The sequence below is a fragment of the Pelmatolapia mariae genome, linkage group LG17, assembly GCF_036321145.2.
Source record: "Pelmatolapia mariae isolate MD_Pm_ZW linkage group LG17, Pm_UMD_F_2, whole genome shotgun sequence".
NCBI lineage: Eukaryota > Metazoa > Chordata > Actinopteri > Cichliformes > Cichlidae > Pelmatolapia > Pelmatolapia mariae.
The window spans coordinates 1,736,401-1,762,769 of record NC_086242.1 but is presented as its reverse complement, the minus strand read 5'-3'; the positions used below and the strand labels follow the sequence as shown (position 1 = coordinate 1,762,769).

The following is a 26,369-nucleotide window of genomic DNA, read 5'->3' as shown; positions in this document are numbered from 1 at the left end:
AATACGCGCACAAGATAAGAAGTTGCAACGCGTGTTTGCGTCCATAAGATTTTCTGGAGGAGGACAGACATTTGTTTAGAACTCTTAAAGATGTCGAAGAAGCTCCTTTAAGCAATTACTTTGGTGTTCCTCCACCTCCAAAGAAATGTCAGAAGGAGTCCGAACCACAAAAGAAGCGCGTATTCTAGGAAAAGTGGTTGCAGGAGGTGAGCTGGCTTTAAACAAATGATGAATGCACAGAGATGTGGTGCAGAATGTGCCATGAAAATCCCACTCTAGCGGACAAAAACAGTGCCTTTTATATGGACGCAAACGCGCGTTGCAACTTCTTATCTGGTGCGCGTCTTTTATTGTGACAGTGAATGCGCACATGCGGACCACTCATGTGCACCCGTGTAAATAACATAATGTTCTGCCGGGTGTGTTGTTGGTTTCCCTCGATTTCTGAGTCGAAAAGTGCCTTTGTTACTGGGACCAGTAATTTTAAGAAAGGCCCCCATTAGAACCCATGAGAAATGCAAGAAATGGATTATTGCTCAGTCTGCAAATAACATACTAAAAATCAACCTGAAAAATCTGTTTAGAACAGCCTACTATGTTGCAAAGAGTGAACTACCACTGGCAAAATTTAGCAGTCTTTGCAAACTTCAAAAAGCAAATGGCCTAGATCTTGGTTCCACTTGCCTCTTACCTGTGATTTCAGTGGAAATTTCAAATTCAGGATCTGACACAGACTGATTCCTGTTCTACAGTTCTTACAAGTTCATAGAAATTTCTGTTCAATTACAACCAAGTATTTGAGTTGATGATTGTAATTTTTATACAATATTGTAATTTGTGTTTCAACAATTTTTTGATTAATGTTTTGTTTCCGTTACAATATTATACTTGTAACGGAAACAAAACTGGAAACAAAACATAAAAAAAATTTCTCCCTTTTTTATTCGGGCTACTTAAATTTATTTTGGGCTACCAAAAACTGAAGAGTCCCTGCCCAAAGGGCTACCAGGGATTTTGAAATTTTGCGAGCCCTGTTATTAATATACTATGTTTACATTTGTACACTGTGCAAAAGTCTTGAGCCTTGAGCATTTCTTTATATTTTGCTTCTAAGGAGCCAGGCTTGCTTAAAAGTACTCTTAAGTCTTTCTGGAGGCCTTTCAAAGTTTTTTCTAAGGACACTGAATGATTGTTTGTATCTGAGAAATATTTCTCTTTCTTTTTTTTTTCTTTTTTTTGTTACTACAAGCCTGTCACAACAACACATAATTGTTCCTATTTATTTAGTTGAATCTACAAAAATGCCAAAGATGGTGCAGTTTGACCGGCACAATCCAGCGGTTTTCCACCAGCATGGTGATACACAAAGACCTGTTAGCCGTAAACTTGGCATATCATATCATGTCACAGCATCATGTGTAATGGGTTCTAAATAATTTTGATGAAACTTGACAAATGGAGGACAAAAGAACTGCCAGGCTTAAAAGAACTACCGTAGATGTGCAGTCATATCTCTAAGAAAGACTGACACAGGATCTGCCCCCGTTGTTCCATTTACTGTTCACTGAAACCTCATCAGAAATGAGTGAATAAAATCAGTGGACACAGATTTATGAAATGATGAATCCAGATCTGAAATATTTTTAATAAAATCTCCATCATTATGTGCAGAGTAGTGTTGGATCATGTTGACAAAGAGCAAAAGGCAGACAATTGAATGTCCTTCAAGAAACCTGCATATGTATTCCTAAAGACTGCTTAAATGCTAGCTTTCTCAGCTGTTTGCAGAAGTTGCACACTACAAAACACATAACATTACCAAATAAATCCAGTGGGTCAGAGAGGGAAAAAGCCAACTAGCTGTATAACACTGATCACAGCTTTTTTTGTTTTCCCCACAATTAGGCACCTTGATTAAACCACGGCCTATGTGGGTGGCATTTTAGCACACAGGCAACACTATAGCAAGGTTGGTCAATGCTCTTATGTTTTGTTTTGTTTTTTTAAAACCACCTCCGCTAAACTGTCTTCTGAAAGCACCTTAAACAAAAGCCACAGGATGTATTTATAGCCCTGACAGCCATTTATCATAAAAGGATGTAAAGTCCCTCACCGTGTTCAACATGGCTCATACTTTGTGTTCACACTCCTACGTCCTTGCAGGGCACCAGAAGTAGACGATGCTCCTGATTTGATAAAGGCCTAATGGAGTGAATGTGGGAGCTTAACAGCCTTTCAGCTTTCAGTTTATATAATTTAAAATAGAAGTGCTTTGGAATTACATGCCCATGGGAAACAACTTGATCAAAGTGAAGTTGCTGGGCTCAATAAAGTTTAGTGAATTTTCTTATTTTTGTATGTAGAGTAGCTGACTTAACACACAGAAAGCTACAAAACTTTAGGCACGTAAAGCCAGTACACCAAACACTAAAACTTGGGTTTTAACAAAGGCTGTGGCACAGCTATTGAAGATTAAGGAGAGGAATTAAGTTGGGTGTGTGTTTGTTCTATCCCCTTCACGTTTGTCTATAATGCCCTTGTCATCATGAGAGTAGGGTTAATCAGATTACATTTTAGGTTGCAAAGCTGGAGCTTGCGATATAATGAACATTATGTCCTGGCGGGTTGATTATCAGCCATGTCATCACAAAAGCCTGTTGTACACCAGCTGGAACTGCTCTTTATCCTCTCACGTCCCTCAAGTGTGACCTGAAACTTAATTAAAGTTCTGTTTGGCATTAAAATAAGTAAAACGTGGTACTATAGGTATTTAAGTTAATTGCAAGGCAGTGCAATTATAAAAATGCACGCGAGGTTGTTCCTCACAAACATTGCTCCCTTGGGGTAAAATTCACACTTTTATGGTGTAGGGAGTTTAAAACGTCCTTTCACGGTGTGGAAACTGGAATTGTTTTACATAGGGCTGTGCGATATGACCAAAATCTCATATCCCGATATAAGACATCTATCGTCCCGATAACGATATAAATCACAAAAATTTAACATTTTCTGTAAATTCTGTGAATCTCGGGCAGCTCGACTTGCGTAAAGTGTTTCCAGCTGGGCGTCGTGTACCTGGAGTGTTTTAACCGATGCATGAAACGATACATTTTTATACATAAGTTGTAACGGCCGCCGTTTTCTTTGTAAGTATTGATTACACGGCGTGCTGCGGGGAAAAGCCTGTTCTAACGTTTGAGTCTAATGTTTATTTTTTAGCACCTGACGGCCTTTTGTTGCTTCTCATCCGTAAACACTCTGCATACTCTTTCACGTGATTCAGTTTATTTTGAAAGGTCTCAACAGGATCTTGAGCTTTATTGTGAAAGGTTTATGTGGAAAATAAACAAGCGGACACGCGATGGTTTTACCGTCGTTGTTGCTAACGACAACGCATAAAAGCAGGTGCTTGTCCATCTGTAGTGTGGTTATATTAAATATAAGAGAAAGAGAGAACTTTAAGAAATTAATATAGCTGCTACAGTGACCATCAAAACGACGAAAAAATATTGCCGTAAACAGTTTATTTTGCGACACCACGAAACAAACGATAGCATAAAATGAAACGATAGATGTTTTATATCATCATCCGATATACGTCGTTATATCGAACAGCCCTAGTTTTACGTTTATCTCATTTACAGGAAAACTTTTTCTTTGTCAAAAAAAAGCAACTTTTGATGCAGTCACCTGTACGCACGCTTGCGTACACAAACTGATTTGTGAACACTCTTCCTTTCTTCTCTTTTAGGAACCTATAAAATCCAGGGCGCCGCAGCTCCATTTGGAGTATAGATTTTACAAACAGTTGGGGAATTCAGGTAAGAGACTTCACTTTGTATTTTCTTTTTCTGTATTTAGTTTTTCCCTCTAATAGATAGCGCAGGTGGGAGTTGAATGTGAATGGATGTTCTCACACTAGATTTACCTGTGCTGCAAGTGAAACCTTATGCAGAAAGACAATCATGAGCACCTGTGAAGATGGGTGATTAATTGAATTTCATCGTTAGTTACGATTTTGATCACTGCAGGTTATGAAACAATGCTCTTGTTTTATAAATCCAGTGCACCAATTTTTCTTTAGTGATTTACTTTCACCACCTGCTACTAAGGACACTGACTGCAAGTCGAGCTATTAGAAGTGTAAACAAGATATAGCTTCTACCTTTGCTCGCTTCTTCCTTAGGAAATAGAAATCATGTCATGGTGTCATAACTATGAACCTGCAGCAGCTCTTCCAAGGCTTGTGGGGTCTGGGCCTCTTCTTGCTCTAGTTTGCAGCTGCAGGCTTCGTGGCGGTGACTGGTGGTTGCACCTGCATGATGGGCTTCACCATCAGCTCTCACCCTCTAACCCCGCCTGGTTAAATTTTCTTCTTTTGAGTTCTCTTCTCCTCTGTCTTTGTCATCCTACATATGTGGCTGGTCTCTAGCTACATTCATAAATGTGTAATGTGTCTGTCTCAGCCACTGTATTCAGGATGTTGGGCAACACGGTGGCTTCTGCAATCCAGCGCTCGCTCCTATGTATTTTGAATGGACTAGTTCTAAGTTTATGAGAATGCATCAATTTGTTGGAAAACCTAATTACACACCAATCAATGTATATTTCTAAGTACAACATTTTTTCAGTTTAACTCAAAAAGACCGACTGTACCTATTTATATGAAGCTTACTTGGTCGTTTGTGTGTGCTATTCTAAATCTACTCCAAGTGCTCCTGTTGTTGCAGTGATTCTCGTCTGTTTGTCAAGTAAAGTGCGTGTGTCCTGGTCTAATTTAGTGACATGTGCCTGCTTCTTGGCTCCTTGCGCCTGAGCAAAAACCCTCCACTGTTGATACCAAGGTGGGGCATTAGGGCAGTCCTTGGCTATTTATAGCTGGCCCTCTACAAGCATTTGGGCCATTATGGTGTCTGCTTGGATAGCTTCCCTAGTCTCCCTAGTCACAATATCCTCTGCCTCTCTGTGTGCTGCCTGTACACTGTAGGGAAACGCTCCAAGGTGTGTTGACAGGGTGTGGCTTGTTTGTCTGGATGGCGCTCTTTGGTGTAATCTCTTCATTTGACATTTACATTTAGCCAACCATAACTGTACCTGTCACCTCCAGTGCCACTTTCCTTTATTATAGCAGAGGATTCCTGCAGTACAAGCCTGTTTCCCTTGCATTTTTCCTTTCAGTGAGACCACTATTGGTCTTTAGCTTTATTTTTATCATCTTAGGTCATCTTAGGAGATGTTTGTATGTTTTCAGTCAGAACTAAAGTTTACTAAAACAAACTAAAATGTATAGCTGCCATTTCAGAACCTTTGCCATGATTTTTGTTTCAGATATTGTTGTAAATCACCTTCCCAGCTCTGAATTTTCATGCGAGAATATGTGGGGACATTTTAAAAGTGTGACTTAAAAATACACTATATAAATAAATAAATAAAAAAAAAAAAAATCCAACTACCGACCAATAACCTGCCTCAGCACCACGTGGAAGCTCCTGTCAGGCATCATAGCGGCTAAGATGAACAGGCACATGGGTCAATACATGAGCGGGGCACAGAAAGGGATGGGCAAGAATACCAGAGGCGCAAAACACCAGCTACTGGTAGACCGAGCAGTCAGCCAAGATTGCAAGACCAGACTGACCAACCTGTGCACTGCCTGGATTGATTACAAGAAGGCCTATGACTCAATGCCCCACACCTGGATCCTGGAATGCCTAGAACTGTACAAGATCAACCGGACTCTGAGAGCCTTCATCAGGAACTCAACGGGGATGTGGTGTACAACACTAGAGGCCAACTTCAAGCCCATAGCACAAGTCACCATCAAGTGCGGGATCTACCAAGGAGATGCCCTGTCCCCACTGCTGTTCTGCATAGGCCTCCAGGATATACAGCAATGACATCGGAATGTCGTTCGGACTGGAGAAGTGTAGTCGGATGGTAACAAAGAGAGGGAAGGTAGTCAGAACTGAGGGGATCGAACTACCAGAAGGCAACATTGCAGACATAGAGGACAGCTACAAGTACCTGGGGATCCCACAGGCGAATGGGAACCATGAAGAGGCCACTAGGAAAGCTGCAACCACCAAGTACCTGCAGAGGGTCAGGCAAGTCCTGAGGAGTCAGCTGAACGGTAAGTACAAGATCCGGGCCATCAACACCTACGCCCTGCCCGTGATCAGGTACCCTGCTGGGGTAATAGGCTGGCCAAAGGAGGAGATGGAAGCCACTGACATAAAGACAAGAAAGCTCCTTACCATGCATGGAGGGTTTCACCCCAAGTCCAGCATCCTGAGGCTGTACGCTAAGCGGAAGGAAGGAGGCCGGGGACTGGTGAGTGTCAGCACCACAGTCCAGGATGAGACAAGGAACATCCACGAATACATCACGAAGATGGCCCCAACTGACAGCGTGCTCAGTGAATACCTCAGGAAGCAGAAACCCAAGAAAGAGGAGGAAGGCGAGGAACCATCATGGAAGGACAGGCCCCTGCACGGTATGTACCACCGGCAGATAGCGGAGGTGGCTGATACCCAGAAATCCTACCAGTGGCTGGACAAAGCTGGACTGAAAGACAGCACGGAGGCACTAATCATGGCAGCACAGGAACAAGCTCTGAGCACAAGATCCATAGAGGCTGGGGTCTATCACACCAGGCAAGACCCCAGGTGCAGGCTGTGTAAAGAGGCCCCTGAGACAATCCAGCACATAACAGCAGGGTGCAAGATGCTAGCAGGGAAGGCATACATGGAACGCCATAACCAAGTGGCCGGCATAGTGTACAGGAACATCTGTGCCGAGTATAACCTGGAAGTCCCGAGGTCAAAATGGGAGATGCCCCCAAGGGTGATGGAGAATGACCGAGCTAAGATCCTGTGGGACTTCCAGATACAGACGGACAAAATGGTGGCGGCTAACCAACCGGGCATAGTGGTGGTAGACAAACAGAAGAAGACGGCCGTAGTGATCGATGTAGCGGTTCCCAATGACAGCAATATCAGGAAGAAGGAACACGAGAAGCTGGAGAAATACCAAGGGCTCAGAGAAGAGCTCGAGAAGATGTGGAGGGTGAAGGTAACGGTGGTCCCCGTGGTAATCGGAGCACTAGGTGTGGTGACTCCCAAGCTAGGCAAGTGCCTCCAGCAGATCCCGGGAAGAACATCGGAGATCTCTGTCCAGAAGAGCACAGTTCTGGGAACAGCTAAGATACTGCGCAGGACCCTCAAGCTCCCAGGCCTCTGGTAGAGGACCCGAGCTTGAAGGATAAACCGCCCGCAGGGGCGAGCTGGGTGTTTTTTATATATATATATATATATATATATATATATGCGCTTAGCTCTGATATTGTCTTTACTCAAACTGATTTTGGGCGAAGACACACGATTGTGAATTCAGCACCGATGCTAAGTGTGGAGTTAAGCGATGCAAAAACATATCCTCTCCATTCCTCTGTTTGTTGTTCAGTAGCCATCCCTCAGGGGTGCTAACAACAAACAAGTGATCATTGGCCTTTTAAAGTATCCCTGATGTGGCTCACAGCCATTAATCCCACACATGGCACTGTTGGGCTGTTTTAGTCCTCCCCTGTCACTCACTGGGACAAGAAGCCAAAGAAGCCCAGAGTATTACACCGCTTTGGCTTGCCTTCTTCCCAAACTGCTGGAACCACGAGCAACCACACACATGCACCTGGGTGTGCACAATAATGGTATGCGTCATGAGACCAGGCAATCTTCCTTCCACTTCCTGTCCAGTTTTGATTCACACATGCCCATTGTGAGCATGGGGCGTTGGGCAGGGTCAGCATGGACACTGCGTGACTGCAGACCTCCATACGCAGCAAACTGTGATGTACTTTGTGTTCGGATAGCTTTCACTGAGTAAAATTAGGATCCTCAGCAGTTTGTACTGCAGTAACACTGCTGTAACAACCCCACAAGCCAGCTTTCCCTGAACTCCTGCACTTTTTGTTTTTTCTTCCACCGCATTATCCTTTGAACACGGACTGCCTAATAGTCAGGTGCCAGTGTAATTGGATAATCAAGGTTGTTTACTTGAACTGTCAGTGGTTTAATTTGTTTTAGGTTGAAGTATATTATGTTCCTGTTCTAAACAGGTTCAGTAATAGTGATTTGCACCGACCCATGCCAGATGTCTTTTGTGTTAATCTTTTGAAAACTGAAGCATACACACATGAATAATTTCTGTGGCAAGGCTCATTTTTTTTTAAATAAATGAAGTGATCTGGCTGCTTTCTGACATTAAGAGATGTTCACATTCAACAGGTGGCAACATAATATTGTCAAGTTTTGCAAACTGTGTGTGTAAATCAAGGAAAATAATGGGGAATATCTGACTCTATCCCACTATGATTCATTCTTTTGCTACTTGCATAACACTTTAGAGCTGCAGTATTAGAGCTGAGCAGAGAGGCCTCATCTCCAGCTGATGACTGGCCGCTACATGGTGAATATGTCAGGAAGGCTCTCTTGACCGTCTAGCATGGGAGGAATCAAGGCGATAGATTAGATTAAATCTACTTATGTTGTCAACTTGGCTTAATGGGGACATGTGACCCTGTTAGTCCTGCCCAACCGGAGAACCTCAAATATGTCACAGCACGGACTACTCAGCGCTTAACGCCCAGGAGGAGCTTATCTGCACACTATTAATTCTCTCTTGTCCTGAACAGATCCCCGCTGTTGGGAATCCTGTCTCCCACTTTGCAGATTTTTGTGAAAATTTAGAATGGATCTGTTATTGCAGTTGCTTCTGCTACCAGTAGCAAAACAAGTCATTGACATATCCTTTTAGAAGAAGTCTAATGCTACCAACGTTCACTTTACCACTGTCAGGGGACTGGCTTCAGTTCCATCTTCCAGTTTATAGAGAGTAGGTATCATTTAATGGCATTTCATAGGCAGTGTAGCTCTTCGAGTCATCTCATCACGCCTGCATGGATGTTATGTAATTAGGGTCATTTGTATGGAGGTCTCCTCTCGAATATTGCGGCTGTTAATATTCAGAATCATGAAGGCTTTCACTGGCATGATGCGGCATGTTGGTGGCACAGGATCTCTGTTGATAATGTTTTCTGCAAATCATTGAGGCTCATCCACCCACCTGCTGTGACCCTGGAAAATCATGTGCTTTTATATATTTACTGCTGCTGGTATTATTCAAAGTTGGACTGATAAGATTATTTTAACAACTGTGTCCTTAAGCTGTGGTGTCATCGGGCCACACATGCTTCTTCAGAGGTTAAAATCTAAAGTTATCAGATATAATTAATAATTAACTTACGTAAACTCAACAAAAGTATTGCTGTTTGATCCTCAAGCTGCTTTTTTTTTAACCTGACTGCATCTTCGGAGATTGTTGTGCTTTTAAGCTGTGTTGCATTTTTAGCTCCTGGCTCAGTCTTTGAAAGCTCGAACGCTGATCATATTTCAACTTTGTGAGAACCTCTTCAGAGCAGTGGACCTAATGGAAGTCTCTACTTCTCCTGCTCTCTCCTCAATATACTCGACTCTCTAATCTAAATCTTTAATATGGATTCCTTCTCCTCTACCCTCCTCTTTGATGCTGCCCCCTCTCCCCCAGCCTTCTCCTCTTTGGCCCTTAAGTCTGACATTTCATTGTAGGCCAACATTGTGTTCGACTAGCATGATGCCGCCTTCCCTCTTGCTGTGTCGCCTGAGAAGGACTGCCTGCACATACAATTGGATGAATTGTCTGAAATTGTCAAGACAGCAACGGTCAGAGCGCCACTGACACAGGCTTGCAGTGAAAGCCAGAGCTTTTCCCACAATGCTGAACACACAGTTTATATTTTTGTACGACTTCATGTTACGGTTAGAATTACAGCCATTTATCCTAGCAGGGGTGTTTCAGTATGCTTTGTGTGTTATTGAAGGATCCTTGTTTTGTCGTTATGTTTGAGACAATATCCTCTTTTGCACAGCTATTGTTATGTCATGGTCTATATTACATTTTTGACAAAAATCACCTCATTTACTCCCAGCTTGTCCCACCAGTCATTTTTAGACTAGTGCTCGCAGCTGCTCTGTGTACAAGCTTTGCTCACCAGCAGAAGATTATAATACACACTGCACTCTCCTCTCGTGATGAGTTGAATGCCCTCTAGATTTGGGCCAAGCTTTGACGAGCCAGCCTCCGAGTGATCTCTCATCACCGCCTCGTCTGTCGTATTAGACCACAGACATGCATTTAATTGGTGATTCCAAACTGGCCGTTGGTTTGGATGCATGTTGGATAAAACACTAACATGCACAGAATAGAGTCCTTGATATTTGACTTTTTTAAAAAAAAATATAATGTGGCTTTTAGTGTAAAATGTTTTTAGTGGTCAGCAAGAGTATAATGGTGCTCTATAAATGTCAATACAGTGAAATCCTAGAGGCTAAAGTGCAGACGGATGTGCTTGTTTGTGTGTATGTGTGTGCATGGATGCACTGGGGTCCTGTTGCAATGTTAAACTACCATTAAGGCAATGCAGAGATGTGCCCACTCTAAGCATGTTCCTGGCAACTGATTTACTAGCTGTTATTTAAATGAGAGAGAAATACGTGACTAGTCCTAAAGTCAGATCCTTAGCTCTTTAAACAACTCTGTCATCTCTGTCTCACTATAGTTCCTTCTTAGATGTTAGAGCTTGATCATTCTTTTAGTATTTTACTCTTTCTATTTTATTTTTATGTAAATCTGCTGGTAGGAGCACTGTTGTGGTTTAAAGGCATATTTTAATGGATGGATCCTCAGCTCTGTTCAGCAACATTCACCACATTCAAAGTGAATGAGAAACAACAGCATTAAATCCTGAAACACATATGTGCGAATCTGTACGTCAGTCCTGTGCACAGCTTTGCAGACCATCGCCTACATTTTGTAGCTGTTTACCGCCCCGTCAGACGTGTCAAACAATCATTCTGTGGGTGGCTCTTCCACACTGCAGAGAGTACTGTAGTTATAACCTATAAGAGAACTGATATCTTTGTTTATTTTCCATTTGGTCATCTCTGCTGTCACTCCCTTTCCTTTTCAGCAAATCAGCATTTAATCTATGCACAGCATCGTCCCTGTAGGTTTTTAGAAGTCTGGACACAAGCACATTTGTGTAGGTCGCATACCCGTGATCTTTCTCTCTGCGTAGCCAAATAGCTATGCAAATGGACACAAATTTGGTACCATGAATTCACCATTAAGCTGCAAACTTTCTAGCTTTGGCTCAAAAGCCCTGTTCATGACTACAAAAATGTTATAAGACTGGAAAAGAAAATCTGTCCAGATAAGCAAGTCTGTTCTTCTTGTGCTTTTGTAATAAATGAATAAACAAATAGGAAAATGAGTATATTGTTAACCCAAATTTTAGCCCACACAAAGAAGCCTAACTTTCAATCACTAAAACAAATTTTTCATCTCATCAATGCAAGTAAAGACCTGTAATTTGACATCTTATTTAAAAAAAAACATGTACTTCACTATTTTTTTTGTACTTTTTTTGTATAATGGTAAATTTGAAAAATCACAAATAAGAACAATAATTATATTTAGGATTAAAAATATAATTTTGGTGAAAGAGCTTGTGCATGATGGTGGATTAACCATTATAAAGAAATGATAAATCTGGATCCTCCTTGGTCTCAGTTGTTGTCGTTGTCGTCGTTGTCATTGTTGTCGTCAGAATAAAGCGTGTGGAAACCACAGCCTCAGGCCAAAAAACTTTACTGTGTAACATTTACACAAACTGCAGTTGATTTTAAGAGATTTGAATCTTCCCTGGTGATTTTCAGATGCACTTGTATTATTGAAAAATTAAGCAAGACTTTACTGTTCCTGATTATTCCAGGGGAGGGGGGTGTTTTCGTAACAGTTTTGCCACGCCCCCAGAAGTTCCACTGTCAAAACGCTGATATATTTAAAGAAAGTAAATACTGCCGGGTTGATCCTTCCACATTCTTTAGAAGTTGTCCTATACACAGACTATGATGGGTGTGGCAGTTTCTGGTAACAAAGGCTTTGTACAGTTGTTGGTTGGGCGCTGCTCACATTCACTGACACCTTTCCCTTTAATCCTGCTTCAGAGGACAAAGAAAGCACTAAGCCACTCCTGTTTCTGAAAAACCTGTTGAGGAAATAAAAGTTTGCCCCCCTCTTTCGTATCAACAAACCAGCTCCATAATTCAGCACACAAAGCACTTTGTTAATTAACAATTAAGCACTTAATTTATGTTAACACTTAAAACAACTTGTACATCATGTTTTCACTGCTGTTGTTTACAGTTGTTGTGACTGACTACAACACTGACGGCATGTGTTGGCCTACCAGGAACCACTGGTGTAACAAACTCTGGCTTAGTAACACACTGAAAATAAAAGTCAGTCTCAAAAGTGATTATGCAAAGCCGATTATCAATAACTGTGTTGCAGTCAATTAATTTATAAGGCAAAATCTAAAAAGTCTCACTAACTTTGTTATTGTGTCTCCACAGAGGGAATCCCTCAGGTGTACTACTTTGGTCCTTGTGGGAAATACAATGCCATGGTGCTGGAGCTGCTTGGGCCCAGTCTAGAGGACCTGTTTGACCTCTGTGACCGCACCTTCTCCCTCAAGACCGTCCTCATGATAGCCATACAGCTGGTAAGGCCTAAAGTGGGAGAGGAGTGAGCATATGTTCAGAGGAGCTTGCTTTGGTGACCTCAGGCTTCCCAGAAAGTTATTCATAGTGCAACTGTGAATACAAATGTTGTCGTTAGCAGCTTGTTCCAGAGGGCAGGTTTACTGACCCCTCAACCTGACTCTGAACTTAGTGGGTAAATACCAGAAAGTCTGAATTTTAGTTTATTAAAGTGTTTGCCTGGAAGATAGCTCCATTATCACTGGAGCTAGAAACAGAGCGGAGAAGAGTACAAAGTTCTGTAGTATCTAGTTCCAAATTTACTTTGAGTCTGAATTCGGTGTTAAAATCTTAGTCGATATAAGATGACAGTGGTAAGATATTACATCAGCATCATCAGCCACAACATGAGAGTATGAGAGAAGCCTGTGCATGTAAAATAAATAAATAAAAATGAGTAAACATACATGTGCTTGGGTTTAGGATGTTTTCATGTTCTAAGCCTCTGCTGAGGTGGACATGCTTGCTCTGCTGTTGCAGTTTTGTCTTTGTTTTGGCTGCCGTTAACATTTTAATAGGCAGGCTTTCTTTTTATCGCGTTTTGCATAAACTGCTTTGAGTTTTCATGTTTGGAAACTGTTCAGCTTGCAGAGCGATTAAAACTTCAAATGCTAACACGGATCGTTCACCTAGATAACACGGATGGAGTATGTCCACACCAAGAGTCTGATCTACAGAGATGTGAAGCCTGAAAACTTTCTTGTTGGGCGGCCAGGAAGCAAGAGGCAGCACACCATCCACATCATTGACTTTGGTCTGGCCAAAGAATACATAGACCCCGAGACCAAAAAACACATCCCCTATCGGGAGCACAAGAGTCTGACTGGGACGGCACGCTACATGAGCATTAACACACACCTGGGAAAGGGTAAGAAAGTCTCAGGAATACACCTGTGGGTTGATTAGCTGTCTAAATTTGCATATGCAAACTTTACTTGCATGAATATTTAGTATAATGTGAATGTCCTAACTGGTTTGCTCACAAATGCAGCATTGCAAACAAATGGCATTAACCTGATTTTTACATACTGTTATCTGTTTAGTCACTGGGTGTTACCTGAATGTTGATGATGTACGAGATAACCAGGGATACTTTAGGATTGTTAAATGCATCATATTTTTCTGATGTCTTGTTTGTTTTGTTTCTGGGTTGTTTTGAAGCATTTTAACCAGGAACCTCATAGGCCTGTAGCACAAAGCAGGATTACGGGGCCTAGCACGGTAACTGTAGGTTTAACCCAGAGTTTTCAGTGTTACAAACGTGGTCATTTCTACAGAAGAGTTGAAAACAAAAATAGCCATGACGTCAATAAAAAAAAATTGACAATATGTTTGTGCTTTTAGAAAGTTATTAACCTCTGTAAAATCTGCTGCTAGTACTCTTGTCCTTTCTTGGCCACATGCTGCCAGCAATGCCTGTTTTATATAAATGTGCGAATAGATTGGTACACCCTGGACTGGCTGGTGGTTATCGCATTGATAACAACCTTCATGTGACCGCCTAGCATGATTGCCATTGTAGGTGTACATGAAGCCTGATAAGGATAGATCTCAGTGTGTTGAACTTGAACATTGATCGGTTTGTTGCCTTAATCAGTAGTTGCCGTGAAAAGCTGAGTCTGCTTCTTCTTCGTGACGCACGATTGGCCATCTTCATTTTAAGGCTCGATAAGATGTTTTTAAGATGGGAACAGTGGACTCGTGCTTTGTTTCTTTGAAGCCAGTGTTAGTCTTGCCAGCTGGTTATAAAATGAATTTGATTATCACAGCTAACTTAATTTTCATCCTGATCTTGTACTTCCAGAACAAAGCAGAAGGGACGATTTGGAGGCCTTGGGTCACATGTTCATGTACTTCCTTCGAGGCAGCCTTCCCTGGCAAGGCCTAAAGGTACTGCAGCGATTTGTCTCACGCTGATATAACGCTTGTCTTGTAATCCACTCGATGCGTGGCGTAGCGGTTTCTCTTTTGATACTTGACACCCACTCAACTTTAGCATCCTCTCAGACTGGTGACATTTTAAGGTCTCGCTTTTTAGAAACTGAAACACTGAGAAACAGTTAAATAGGCACAGTTGGATACTTAAAATATTGTCTCTTTATTTTTCTGTTGAATTTACACACCTTTTTCTGCACAAACAATCAGATGCGACAGGAAACCACCTTCTGCACCTTGTTTTGCATCTTAAGAGCTGTGAGAAAAAGCTTACATGACTAAGGAGCACGGCCACAGTCGCAGGTGTCTGAAGGGCCGGTTTCAGCAGGCTGCAGAGTTGCTGTGGTTGCTTTTTGAAGGCATCAGTATCAAAGGTGTACACAGAACAGACTAGAAGACAAGACAACTCATCTGAACATTTGCTATGTGGGTGGAAGCTCTTGGTAGATGAATGTGAGGGATGTATAAATGTGGGGGATGTTGGATAGCTCTGGCCAACACAAACACACAACAGGAGAGTGAGCTTGAAAATCCGCTGAAGCTTATCGATCAATATATTGGCAGCTAAGGAACTCGCACAGAATTGTGCTGACCCCCTGTATGGAGTGTAAAACTATACCACCCTGAAGGGTTGGAGGGGATCTGGTTGGTTTAGAGCAGAAGAACATCCCATCATGTGTGATAGAAAATTAAATAAGAGCTGAGAAGCCTTTCACTTTCCCGTGCCAGTGAGGAGGTCAGTGACAGGTTGCCCTAGATTTGTGGGATTTTTTTTTCCCCCCACACCAACAGATATCTACAGCTGAGACGATGTTGCAAAGTGCTGATATTGACATGACATGTGGCAAAAGTGATCGAACTTTTATGAGTCCAAAGAGCCGCGGCACAAATGCAGGCGCTGCACATGTGTGATATCACGACTTGAGAATCTGTCTGTTTTGAATATTGGACATGTTCATGGACGCCTCAAGCAGCAGCACATGTGCTCATATTTAGATTAGAGTAGAATTTATAGTACAGTATACATTTAAACTTGTTTCCCCTGCAGGCCGACACCTTGAAGGAGAGATATCAGAAAATTGGAGACACCAAGCGAGCAACGCCGATTGAAGTCCTTTGTGAAAGTTTCCCTGGTCAGTAGAGCGCTATTTTCCTCCTTTCGGGTGTATTTCTTTGAAATTAAAGTGGTGTAGATTTCACAGTATATATCTTTTGGTACAGAAGAGATGGCCACCTACCTGCGCTATGTGAGGAGGCTGGATTTCTTTGAGAAGCCGGATTACGATTACTTGAGGAAGCTCTTCACCGATCTGTTTGATAGGAATGGCTACGTCTTTGACTACGAATACGACTGGGTCGGCAAATCGCTCGTGAGTGCCTTTCACTGGACCCACCTGATCTCTGCTAGCATCATCAACCAATTTATATTGTTGTTCTAACTGTAATTATTTCTTAATAACGCAAAGCTAATTATTTTTGCAAACCCGATTGCCAAATTGCCAAAAGCGTCTCTCATCACGTGGGCATAAACATTATTTATTTTTGTTTGTTGTTTTTTAACTTTTCTCACTAATGTTGTTTTGTTTGTGCTTTTGTTCGTTTGCCTTGCAGCCCACACCGATAGGCCCCATCCCCAGTGACACGCCCGTGCAGCCCAGCAGCAGAGACAAAGCACAACAGCAGACCAAAAACCCGGTGAGGTTATCAGCAACAACATTAAAACACAACAATCACCACACCCGCCTACCAATATAGTTGCTTGGGTGACCACCCAAACCAGTCAGGTTTATCCTCGAGGTCACTCTCGTTGTTTCCAAATGTAAGCAACTTCCTGTTCACGTCTACAGTCTGACTGGTCGGCAGTGACGCCCGCCGTAAAGTCCGTAAAGTAAAAAAAACAACAAAAAAACGAATGCCTTTGTAGCAAATTAACGGGCACGTGCAGTTACGAGGGAGACTCTCCAGCTGTGAAACAAAGCATTGTTTTTGACTTGGATTAATTCTTCACACCTTGCCACGCTAAGCTCAGTCATTGCATGCATGAGTTGAAAATGCAAATTGCATTGTTCACACCAGTAATGACAAAGTACAGACGAGTGACAAATAAATGGAAAAAAAATCCAAACTTTAGGAAGGTGACGAGCTGCCAGGACACCACCTGGATTTTTTTACACCTCTTGAACTCTCCGGAGGGTTTGAGCACAGCGCCAGTGGAGAGCGCCGTCTTACATCCAAGCTCAAAATGTGCCGTTGGCGTTCACCTGGGCTATCTCCTGACTTTTGGGGCCATAGCATATGATTCACACTATTTTCATAATCACCAAACCAATCAGTGACTATCCTGGAAGAGATCACTCCTGTCAGAACAGAAATGTGTAACCACTGGCTAAATGCAACCACTCAGCATAGCATTGTATCGATGAGCAGTCAAACATCCCTTTAGGCTCCTTCTCTCACCCCAGCTGGCCGCCCCTCCCTGAGCCTGGTTCTGCTGGAGGTTTCTTCCTGTTAAAAGGGAGTTTTTCCTTCCCACTGTTGCCAAAGTGCTTGCTCATAGGGGGTCATATGATTGCTGGGTTTTTCTCTGTATCTATTATTGTAGGATCTACCTTACAATATAAAGCACCTTAAGCTGTATAAATAAAGTTGAATAGAATTGAAAAGTGGGCCCATACCAGGTGGGAGATGCCAGAGTCACCAGATCACCTCACTGTGGCGATCAGGGGTTCATGTTTTTCCTTTAATTTGTCATCCGTCTTTATTTGCTTAGTCTGTGACAAAGTGTAGACGTTTTGTTGTTAATAGCATGCTATCCGAGCCTTGTTTCTTTTGTTTTTATATAATGTTAATGATAGGATAATGATTGATTGGTTTTATTATGCCAAAAAAACCCATCTATAAAATATAACCAGTGATAACAAATAATTTTCCTGATCATGAAGTTGTACTAGGTGAGTCTGACTCATCGGTTCCAGTAAAGCTGGACAAGGAATCCATTTGACTTTATGATTGACTTGTTACTGTGGACTCTAGCCTCTTTTTATTACTCTGTATTTAATGCGATTGGCTCGGCGATAACGTTCCACCTTTTAAGCTCGCAGCGCACGGCCTTCTGCACCATGTACAGTAATGACTGTAAAAGCTTTAACATCCTGCTTAAAACAGCTTATCAATAGAAAGTACTGGCTGTGAGCATCTGTAGCCAAATGTCATATTTGTATATATATTTTTTAGGTCAGTGAAAGCAGAGTGTAAAAACTGCTGTACTGTAAACCCGAGTCCACAGCTAAGTTTAGAGAATCTGATGACGTGGAGGGTTGTCGCTGTTTAATTAGACTCAGCAGTGCCAGCTGAGCCGATCAAGGCTGTTTTCTTTCACTCCTGCATGATTTTACTAGAGTGTCGATCTGTGCTTCACATAAATTTTTGCTTCCCTCTACTCCTCTATTAACATAGTTCGTCTTAACAAGCCTGCTTCTGCTTGGGAGATGTCTTCTATAATTTTTGTTTTTGTTTTCTTTTTTTTTTCTTTTTTTTTTAATCCACCCCCCCTCCCCAACTCCTCTCATTGTCCTTCCACATTTCTGCCCTCACCCCCTTCAACCACATTGCCTTTCCCTCACTCTTCATTCCCTCACCCCCTGACCCATAACCCCCACAAACTTCTTCACCCTCTCTCCCTTCTCACTACCTCACACCCACCTGCCTCAACCCTTTTTGCTCTTTGCGTCAAGTCGCCTGAGCCCAAAGGAAGTGAGTCTCAGCCCACTCCCGTGACCAATAAGGAGACTCTGGGGTCGCACCTCACAGCTGAGCGGCTGGGGGGCTCTGTTCAGGTACTGCTGCTGCTACAGCTGCTGCTTTGATGGCTCATGCATGAGGCCATATAGGTTTGTCTGTGTGTCTGACCCCCCCACCTCTCTCACTGACTTCACACTGCCTGCCCGTTAGATGCTCTGTCTCGACTCTGTGCTCGAATCAGACTGTGTGAATCCTGTGTGTCACTGCTGTCGGTCTGCTTCTAGGCTGCTTGCATTCAAGGCCATCCAAAGATGACATCCAGCAGTATCTTATAAAAAAATAAATGCAGATTACTGTACAAATAAATAATAATAATATAATAGAAACACTAAAATGACAAACAGCTCAGTCTATTTTGTACATTTATTCTAAGAAGATGGAAGAGCAATCTAAACTATATGCCTTTATGTTTTTGCTGTTTTTGCTGTTTTCGGTGTGTACACTCTGTCACCGGAAATATCTCTGCGGAAAATGTGGTGCACAAGCGCCACCCAGTGTCTGCTAATAGAATTGCAGTATTTAAAGGATTGGTTCACATTCTTGTCTTGCAGTCTGTGGTCACATATCAAGTTTTCCTTGAAGTTTTCCTTTCTCTTGTTCAGCTGTCCATCAGCTGATTTTTTTTTTTCAGTGTGTTTCAAACTGACTTTAGCAACAAGAAGAGATTTTGGAGTAAAAACAAAGGAAAGGATTTCTTACCAGCCTCAAAAAGCAGGAGAAATGATCACAGCAAGGAAAATCTTTTTCAGTACTTGTTCGGTGCCTTATTTGCGTTTTAAGACAGAAGTGAACTGTGCGAACCTGTCCTTTAAACTTTGTTGGCTTTAGTTGGCTCATCCTAGGTTACTTGCTTAACTGTTTTCTTACCTGAGAGGGCGGATAACTTGTGATAGTCAAGGTGCATTTATTTGATCCTGCGACTGTTCATCTACTGGATTCAGTCTGGTGTCCTTCTCTAATGGTGCAGGTGATGAGCTCAACAAATGGCGAGCTGAACACTGATGATCCCACAGCCGGACACTCCAACGCTCCCATCACCGCTCCCACCGAGGTTGACGTACCTGACGAAACCAAGTATGGGGGGGGGGGAAGAGATCCTCACATTCACACACAGAAAACACATGCTTGTCTTTTTCAGTGCTGTCCAATAAGTCCAAATCCAAAATTGGTGCAAAAACAATTGGTGCATCTAAATTGTTTTGTGTTCCTTGTTGTTAGCTCCTCCATGTAGAAGCCTTTTGTCAGCTGAGTACAGGCAGTGACTTAGTCACAGTAATGAGCTGCACTTTGTGCTACTTTAAATAGTGTTTCCATGCGTCCTACTTCAGTTAAGTTAGGTTTGTTTACATAGAAATACAGCAGTGCGTTTATATACACCGTTTGAACCTATTACAACAATATAAAGATAATGAGAAATCAGATTTTCTCTATGACAATCAAATATTGGAGCTATTACCTGCTGTAAATATAGCAGCCTCTGTTCTAAGCCTGACTAAAACATCAAGTATGAGTGTGTCACTGTCATATCTCTGTTTGTAGCATCCTGTGTATGTTGAGCAGTAAAAACATGTTGTAGCAGCTGAGGCGCAGTAGGAATGTTAATAATGGGACTTTAAGTTCACCAGCAGGGAGGGGAACATTTTAACTGTTGCACATAAAGAATATAACTGTAAGTGTAGTGAAGCAGGTTAGACCTACTTTATTTACTCCTTTATTTACTGTGACTCAGCTGTGTGTCTGCTCAGTAATTCATGAGACTACACTCAAAAAACAAAAGCAGTGACTAGGCTGTTATTCACATATTTAATTAGTTAAAAAAAACAACAACAGCCCCTTTTAATTCTCAGAAATATGTTTAAATGCATATGGCTTGTTTAATTTAGAAGCAGTTACATCATCTTATCTTTCTGAAACATTCTTCGTGTTCATGTTGTCTTTTTTTCTACGTGATTCACAGCCCACAACTTTGCTAGCTCTAGTTAATCTTAAGTAGGCGACCAGCTAGATTACCATCATCATAGTTGAGCTATGCGAGTCTTTTCCATTAGCACCTACTCGACTTGACTCGACTTTTTCTTACTGGGTTTTGGTCGTTTTCCGCTACAGTTGTGTACCACCCCAGTGTGGGTGGGGTCGCTGTAACAAGGCGGTTCGACAGTCCTGTGACGTCATTCACATGAGAGACAAACACAACGCAACAATGAAGGACAGTATAAACATCTGCACCCTGTCAGACCACGGTGTCGTCTGTGTGTTGCCGTGTTTCAAAAATAGTGGATTTGATTCTTTTGAAGGAGTCGCTCCCATGACTCATTCACTCACATCACTCCCCGGCTAAAGAGGGGAATGGAGTCTGTTGATTAGGGGTGCAACGATACTCGTATCGATATTGAACCGTTCGATACAGTGCTTTCGGTTCAGTACGCATATGTATCGAACAATACAAAATTTTAATTTATTTTATCAACTTTTCTTCTGACGATGCTGTCTGTGTTGAGAGCTCAGTGGATCTGCGTTCGACTACTCCGCCTAGGCTGCACTGTCGAGCGCAGATCCACTGAGCGCAGCGCAAGCTAGCAAGACAGAAGCTAAGCTCGTTGCAAAATGGCAACTGCCTCAACGCTACCCGAAATTGAACCTCCCCCACCCTCATTCAGATCTGGCGTTTGGTACTATCTTGGTCTTCATGTGAAGTATGACCCTGAAGGTAAGCGCGTCATGGACAAAAGTAAAACAGTATGTCGGATGTGCCACGCAATGCTCAATTACATTGGTGGGAACTACTGCGTTAGCGCAGTTTGCTCGTTAACGTGTTGACGCCGTCCAGCCCCACGCACGGGGCGATCCGCGGTAACTCGTTAACGGAGATTTGCCGTGTTGTGGCGTTAACGTCATTTTAATGAGATTAACGCTGACAGCACTAGTGGGAACACAATGAATATGACTGCACATTTGCGCCAACATCATCCTAGTGCAAAGACAAGTGGAAGCAGACAAAAACAACAAGCACGCATACTACAAACTTTACCCGTGTCATTTAGACAGCCGTTAGCACATGATTCTCCTTATGGGGACCTGATATGTTTAATATGCTGCTGAGAATATACCCCAGAAGAAGCGTATAGTATAGCTTTTATTTTGGAAAGAGCCATTTCTCTGTAATAAACTCTCTTTTCCAAAGATGAGGGATTTCTCCATCAGATTTTTTTTTTTTATTATTTTGTTGTTTCAGCAACATTAAATTTAAAAACTGTACTTTTGAGTTAAAATATATATTTATAATTTTAATAAATGACAAATTAAAAAAGCATGAACATTTTTTTGTATGGAAAAAATATCGAACCGTGACAGCAAAGTATCGAACCGAACCGTGAATTTTGTGTATCGTTGCACCCCTACTGTTGATGTCACATTTTTTTGGCTCAACTCGGCTCATGTGGATGACGCTAAAAAAGCACCTGGTACCTGACGCTGCCGCCTAGTGGAAAACCCTAAAAACCGAGCAGAGTCGAGTCAATTAGGTGCCATGGATGATCCTCAAAGATGATCCCCCAAAACAAATATTTGTAGTTTCAAACATGAACAACTGAGCTATTAAAAGTCCACGACTTCCTTAATTCATTTATAACTATTATGAAGACAAATGATGAGATTACAGTAAGTGAAATGTCTGGTTAAAAGAAAGGAAGCCAGATTCGAACTGGCTGCTGAACCCCAACCCTCACAAGCGGTGTTTTGTACCATTATCTACATGTGTCTAAATACCTGCTTTTCTAAAGGAAGCCATGCCTCTGTGTTTGTGCAGGTGCTGTTGTTTCTTCAAAAGGAGAAAGAGGAAAGCGCTCCAGAGGCACAAGTGAAAGAAGAGAACAGAGAGAACTTGAAACATTGTGGTCACTGTCAAGTTTTAAATGGAAGCAACTACTCAGACACACCCCCGCCCATTTTCTCTTTCCGGCTCCCCCCCCCCCCCTTCTCCTTTCACCTCATTCCCCGCTGTCACCATGTACCTCCCCGCTTGAGTTCTCTCTCTCTCTCTCTCGATCCCAGCGCTCCCCAGCGAGTAAAAGGAATGTTGCAGTCACAGCGACTCCACAACAGACTTTTAATTCCTTTACAGATGAAAAATAAACAAACCTGCATCACCACGTGAGGGCAGTGTGAGGGGGAGGGGCTCGAGAAAAACGTTAAAAAAAACAAACAAAAAAAAGCTGTAACAATGAAACTCGAATACCGTGGCGTGAATATGAAAAAAGATACTGTTTGAAACAGTTGTTGTATTCTAGATTCCATAAAGAACGTGTGTTGTTCGAACAGTCAGCTGTTGATCAGGGGAAACCATTCAAGTGGTTCGAGTGCAAGAAATCTGCTCCTTTATTAGGAAATTGTTAATTTTATTTTCTTTGGTGTGTCTTTTTTGGGATCAAGGTGAAAGAGGAAAAGGTGAACTATGCTGATGTTAAATCTGAGAGATACAGGAAGCATTTCATCTATAAATCAGAATCTGGAGGATTTTTATGTATTTTTTCTTCCTCTTTTTGTTTTTTTGTTTTGTTTTGTTGTTTTTTTTGTAAGTGAATCCTCAGTTTTCAAAGTCAAATCCCTGCATTGAAAACTTATTTTTATGTTGTAGTGTTCTGGAGTTCAATTCTTTCCTCACTCTGGCTTTCTTCTATTTTGTTTTGTCTGTCGACGCGGACTTTGTAGCACAGTCACTGGCCTCAGGTACTGTGGAAGAATGAGAGGAACCGATATTAAGCTCTCTTGTTATTATTGCACTTTTTGGAGGAAAAAAAAACAATTACAGTGGAAAACTTTAGGTTTGAAATTAACAATTAAGGAAACAACTTAATAAAGACTGATCTAGGAAGAGTCCTTCATGATGCTTATATCTGAGTTATGGCTGAAAAATGTTGTCGATTCTCATGAAAAGAAAAGGAGATGTCTTTTTTTGATTTTTATTTCTTACATCAAAAATAATTTACCAGGAAATCATAGTTTGTGCCTTTCTAAGTAAAATGTTTAAAGCTCAAGTGAGTGTCCCGCAATGACATTTATCTAATCTGACCCTAATGCTCACTGGATTACTCTGTGTGTGTGCGCATGTGTTTGTATTTTTTTCCCAAATCTGGAGGTTTTGCAAGCAGATGACTCTGTGCACTTCCCTGTCAGTCACTTATAGGTCAGTATACATCCTTCTCTCTCCTGCTGTAACGCCACATCTGTACAGTGGTGGCGGTTTGGCATGTGTGCTGTGCCACCTCAGCGAGACGCAACGGGCAACAACCCACATCTGACCCGCTGTTCACTTTCATCTGGAGGTCACAGATGGGCAGTGAGGTTAACTCGTTTAAAGGGTACACGAGGTCTGGGCTGCTGTTTTCCATCAAACTGTACTTGACAGAAAAAATTACATTTTTTTTGTGTGTGTGTGTTTTATCATGTTTCCCATCAGCCCCTGTTTCATGTAGCCCTTTAATACCTTTTTGTTCGTCTGACGGCCTGCTGCCTCAGTGTACATTGGTGCCAAACATTTCTCCAACAGCTTTGAAGATTATCAGAAAGATTTTCCTTTTAATTTTTACGTTGCATTTCCTGTAAAAGTGAGAGAGGAGGAGGGGAAAAAGTTGAAATTCCTCTACATTTGTGAAAAAACCCCACAATGCATCTGTTCAGCGTTTTTCATTTTCTTCACAGCTTCACCCCCTGCTGTAATCAGTCTAACCTGTTTTTGGTTTTGATGAGCAGTCTTGCTGTCACGAATTGGTGACCTGCTCCTTTAAGGACACGATCGAGCCTTCCTACTGGTATGATTGTTGTCGCACAGGGCTGATCATGTGATTGATGACGAAGTGAAAGGCACGACACGTCACAGTTTCGGTTTACAAACGGTGATCTTGCTCATTAATGTGGGTGGTATCAAAGAGGTTTACGGGATGCTAAAGATTTAATGTTTTCATTGAAACCAAACAACCTCGGGATGTATTTAAAGTCACACGACACATTTGGATCGACCCCACAAGTCGAGCTTCTAATGAATTAATGTTTTACCTTCTCAGTTTAGTGATTTATTTTGAAAGGGGAGATAAATGTGTGTCTGAGCAGGTTTCGGAGACAAATGTGCTTAAATAACCCACCAGGTGACGTCAGAGGAGCCAGCTGTCTTTAGTGTTGTCGTAAACGTGGCTTCATTAGACAGCGTGCGCTACAATAACCCAAACACAGAACAAAGGTGTGACTCGGGGTGATCAGGTGCGCTGTTGACGTCTAAGACACCCCCCCCCCTTTAGGCCCTGAGGTCACTCTTTTAAAAGTTGGGTGGGGACCTGGCTTTGCAGAATCACTGCGTTTATTAATTTTATAATTCAGGTTTTGTTTTGTTTTTCTGGAGATGGCGGGGTCGACCGATGTAAATTCTGCTCTCCGTCTCTTAGTGTACCTACTTGCATTATGTATTTGTAAATATGACAACGACAGATCTCTAATTGTGAATAAAGCAAAGTTTTATCACAGGAGTCAACGTGGAGCAGTTTGTGTGCCTGCTGATCGCTCTTTGTCAGTCTGCAGGCGGCTTTGTTACCCAGCGGGACTTTTTTCTGAACGACCTCCTGTGTGGGTCAGATATTTACTGGTTAACCTGCGATCACATCGCAGTTAAGCAGGTGTGTGTGACAGCTGATTGGTCAAGAAGCGGACGGAGTGTGCGTGCCTCTGATTGGATACGGGCCACACCAGGACAGCGGGCGTCGGGCACGGTAAGAGGAAAACACGGCATCCGCTGGACGCATGACCGGCGGCTCTCTGTCATTTTGGGAGTGATCTCTATATTCTGCCACAAACATTATGCCAGTGATTATAATTAGTAGTGATGGGTATATTCAGTGCAGTACAGAGGTATGACGGGGTGGTTTTTACCCGTGCGTAATAACTTACATTAGGACATGTCCAAACATATTGGTAATGGAAGCATCATAATATCCTTATGGTAATAATTAAATATCCTATATATAGAACTTCTTTTAAAAAGTTTCTTAAGGTACATTTTTCAGTTGGTTTAATATTTAAAAAACATTTAAAGGACTTTGCGCGTTTGTGTTTCAAAAACAGACTCCTCGGTCGGCCCATGTCCTCTATTTCCTTCCTTCCTCCATCATCATCATGTTTTTGGAGGAACTTCAGCTAAAATGATCGGTTGCTCACAGCATGTAAGATCAAACTGATTTAAAAGCATGAATGTAAAACCAAAAACATCAGAGGGGCATTTTTAAGTACCTAAATGGAAAGAGACACAGCTGCTGTTATCAAACTACAGGTCACCTTTTGTTTGAGCTTTTTAAGCTGTACTTAAACGTCACTTTATTATTGGTTATATCACTTCGAAGCATTTATGACTCCGATGATAAAAACAACTTTAGGTTTCCTTCCTGCTATAGCGGCTTTCTCTTCTGTTAAATACGGATATAAATGTCGGTTTGCATAAATACATCTTAAGAATTTCCCCCCAAAAAACATTCATCAGTGTAAAGTATAAAATCAGTCCCTTTCAAAACGTCCTGTGAGCCAGTTTGGTAAAAGGTGGTGACTCAGATAATGTTACAATAAATCATTAGAAACACGATTTTTCATAAGCAGTTTTATATTTAAAGTGCTCAGATAAATGTATTTGCCAAACTATTGAACTAAACTAATGTTGTTGAGTTATCTCTTGGTCTGACTGTGGTCTTGGTATTTTTGGTAATTCTTTCCACTTGAATCTGAAAACATGATGAGGTCAGCTCTAGTCAGATTCCTTCCATGCCTCCCCTTTTCCTTCTGTGCTTCCTGAGTCTCCTCCTTAGCTTTAAAGAAATATCAGGCCTGTGCAAAAAAACACAACGTATGGAAAAGTGTTCGCTGTGGGTTGCAAATATCAAACGCACCCAGAACAGAGCAAATGGA

At 41.9% G+C, this 26,369-nt stretch overlaps 1 protein-coding gene across 4 annotated transcripts in view; it reads left to right on the top strand.

Annotated features, from left to right (window-relative positions):
- csnk1g2b (casein kinase 1, gamma 2b) overlaps positions 1–24,946 on the top strand; it is a 41,949-nt gene extending 17,003 nt beyond the window's left edge. The window contains exons 3-12 of one of the 4 annotated variants that reach the window (XM_063500612.1): positions 3,752–3,821; positions 12,510–12,658; positions 13,329–13,563; positions 14,500–14,585; positions 15,679–15,763; positions 15,855–16,000; positions 16,242–16,325; positions 18,365–18,466; positions 19,399–19,505; positions 22,237–24,946. In XM_063500612.1, the coding sequence (XP_063356682.1) occupies positions 3,752–3,821; positions 12,510–12,658; positions 13,329–13,563; positions 14,500–14,585; positions 15,679–15,763; positions 15,855–16,000; positions 16,242–16,325; positions 18,365–18,466; positions 19,399–19,505; positions 22,237–22,291 (1,119 nt within the window). In that variant the 3' untranslated portion in view covers positions 22,292–24,946. Of the gene's footprint in view, positions 1–3,751; positions 3,822–12,509; positions 12,659–13,328; positions 13,564–14,499; positions 14,586–15,678; positions 15,764–15,851; positions 16,001–16,241; positions 16,326–18,364; positions 18,467–19,398; positions 19,506–22,236 lie in introns of all 4 variants that reach the window. The other 3 variants (XM_063500611.1, XM_063500614.1, XM_063500613.1) reach the window with 3 other exon arrangements.
- Positions 24,947–26,369: the final 1,423 nt, after the last annotated feature.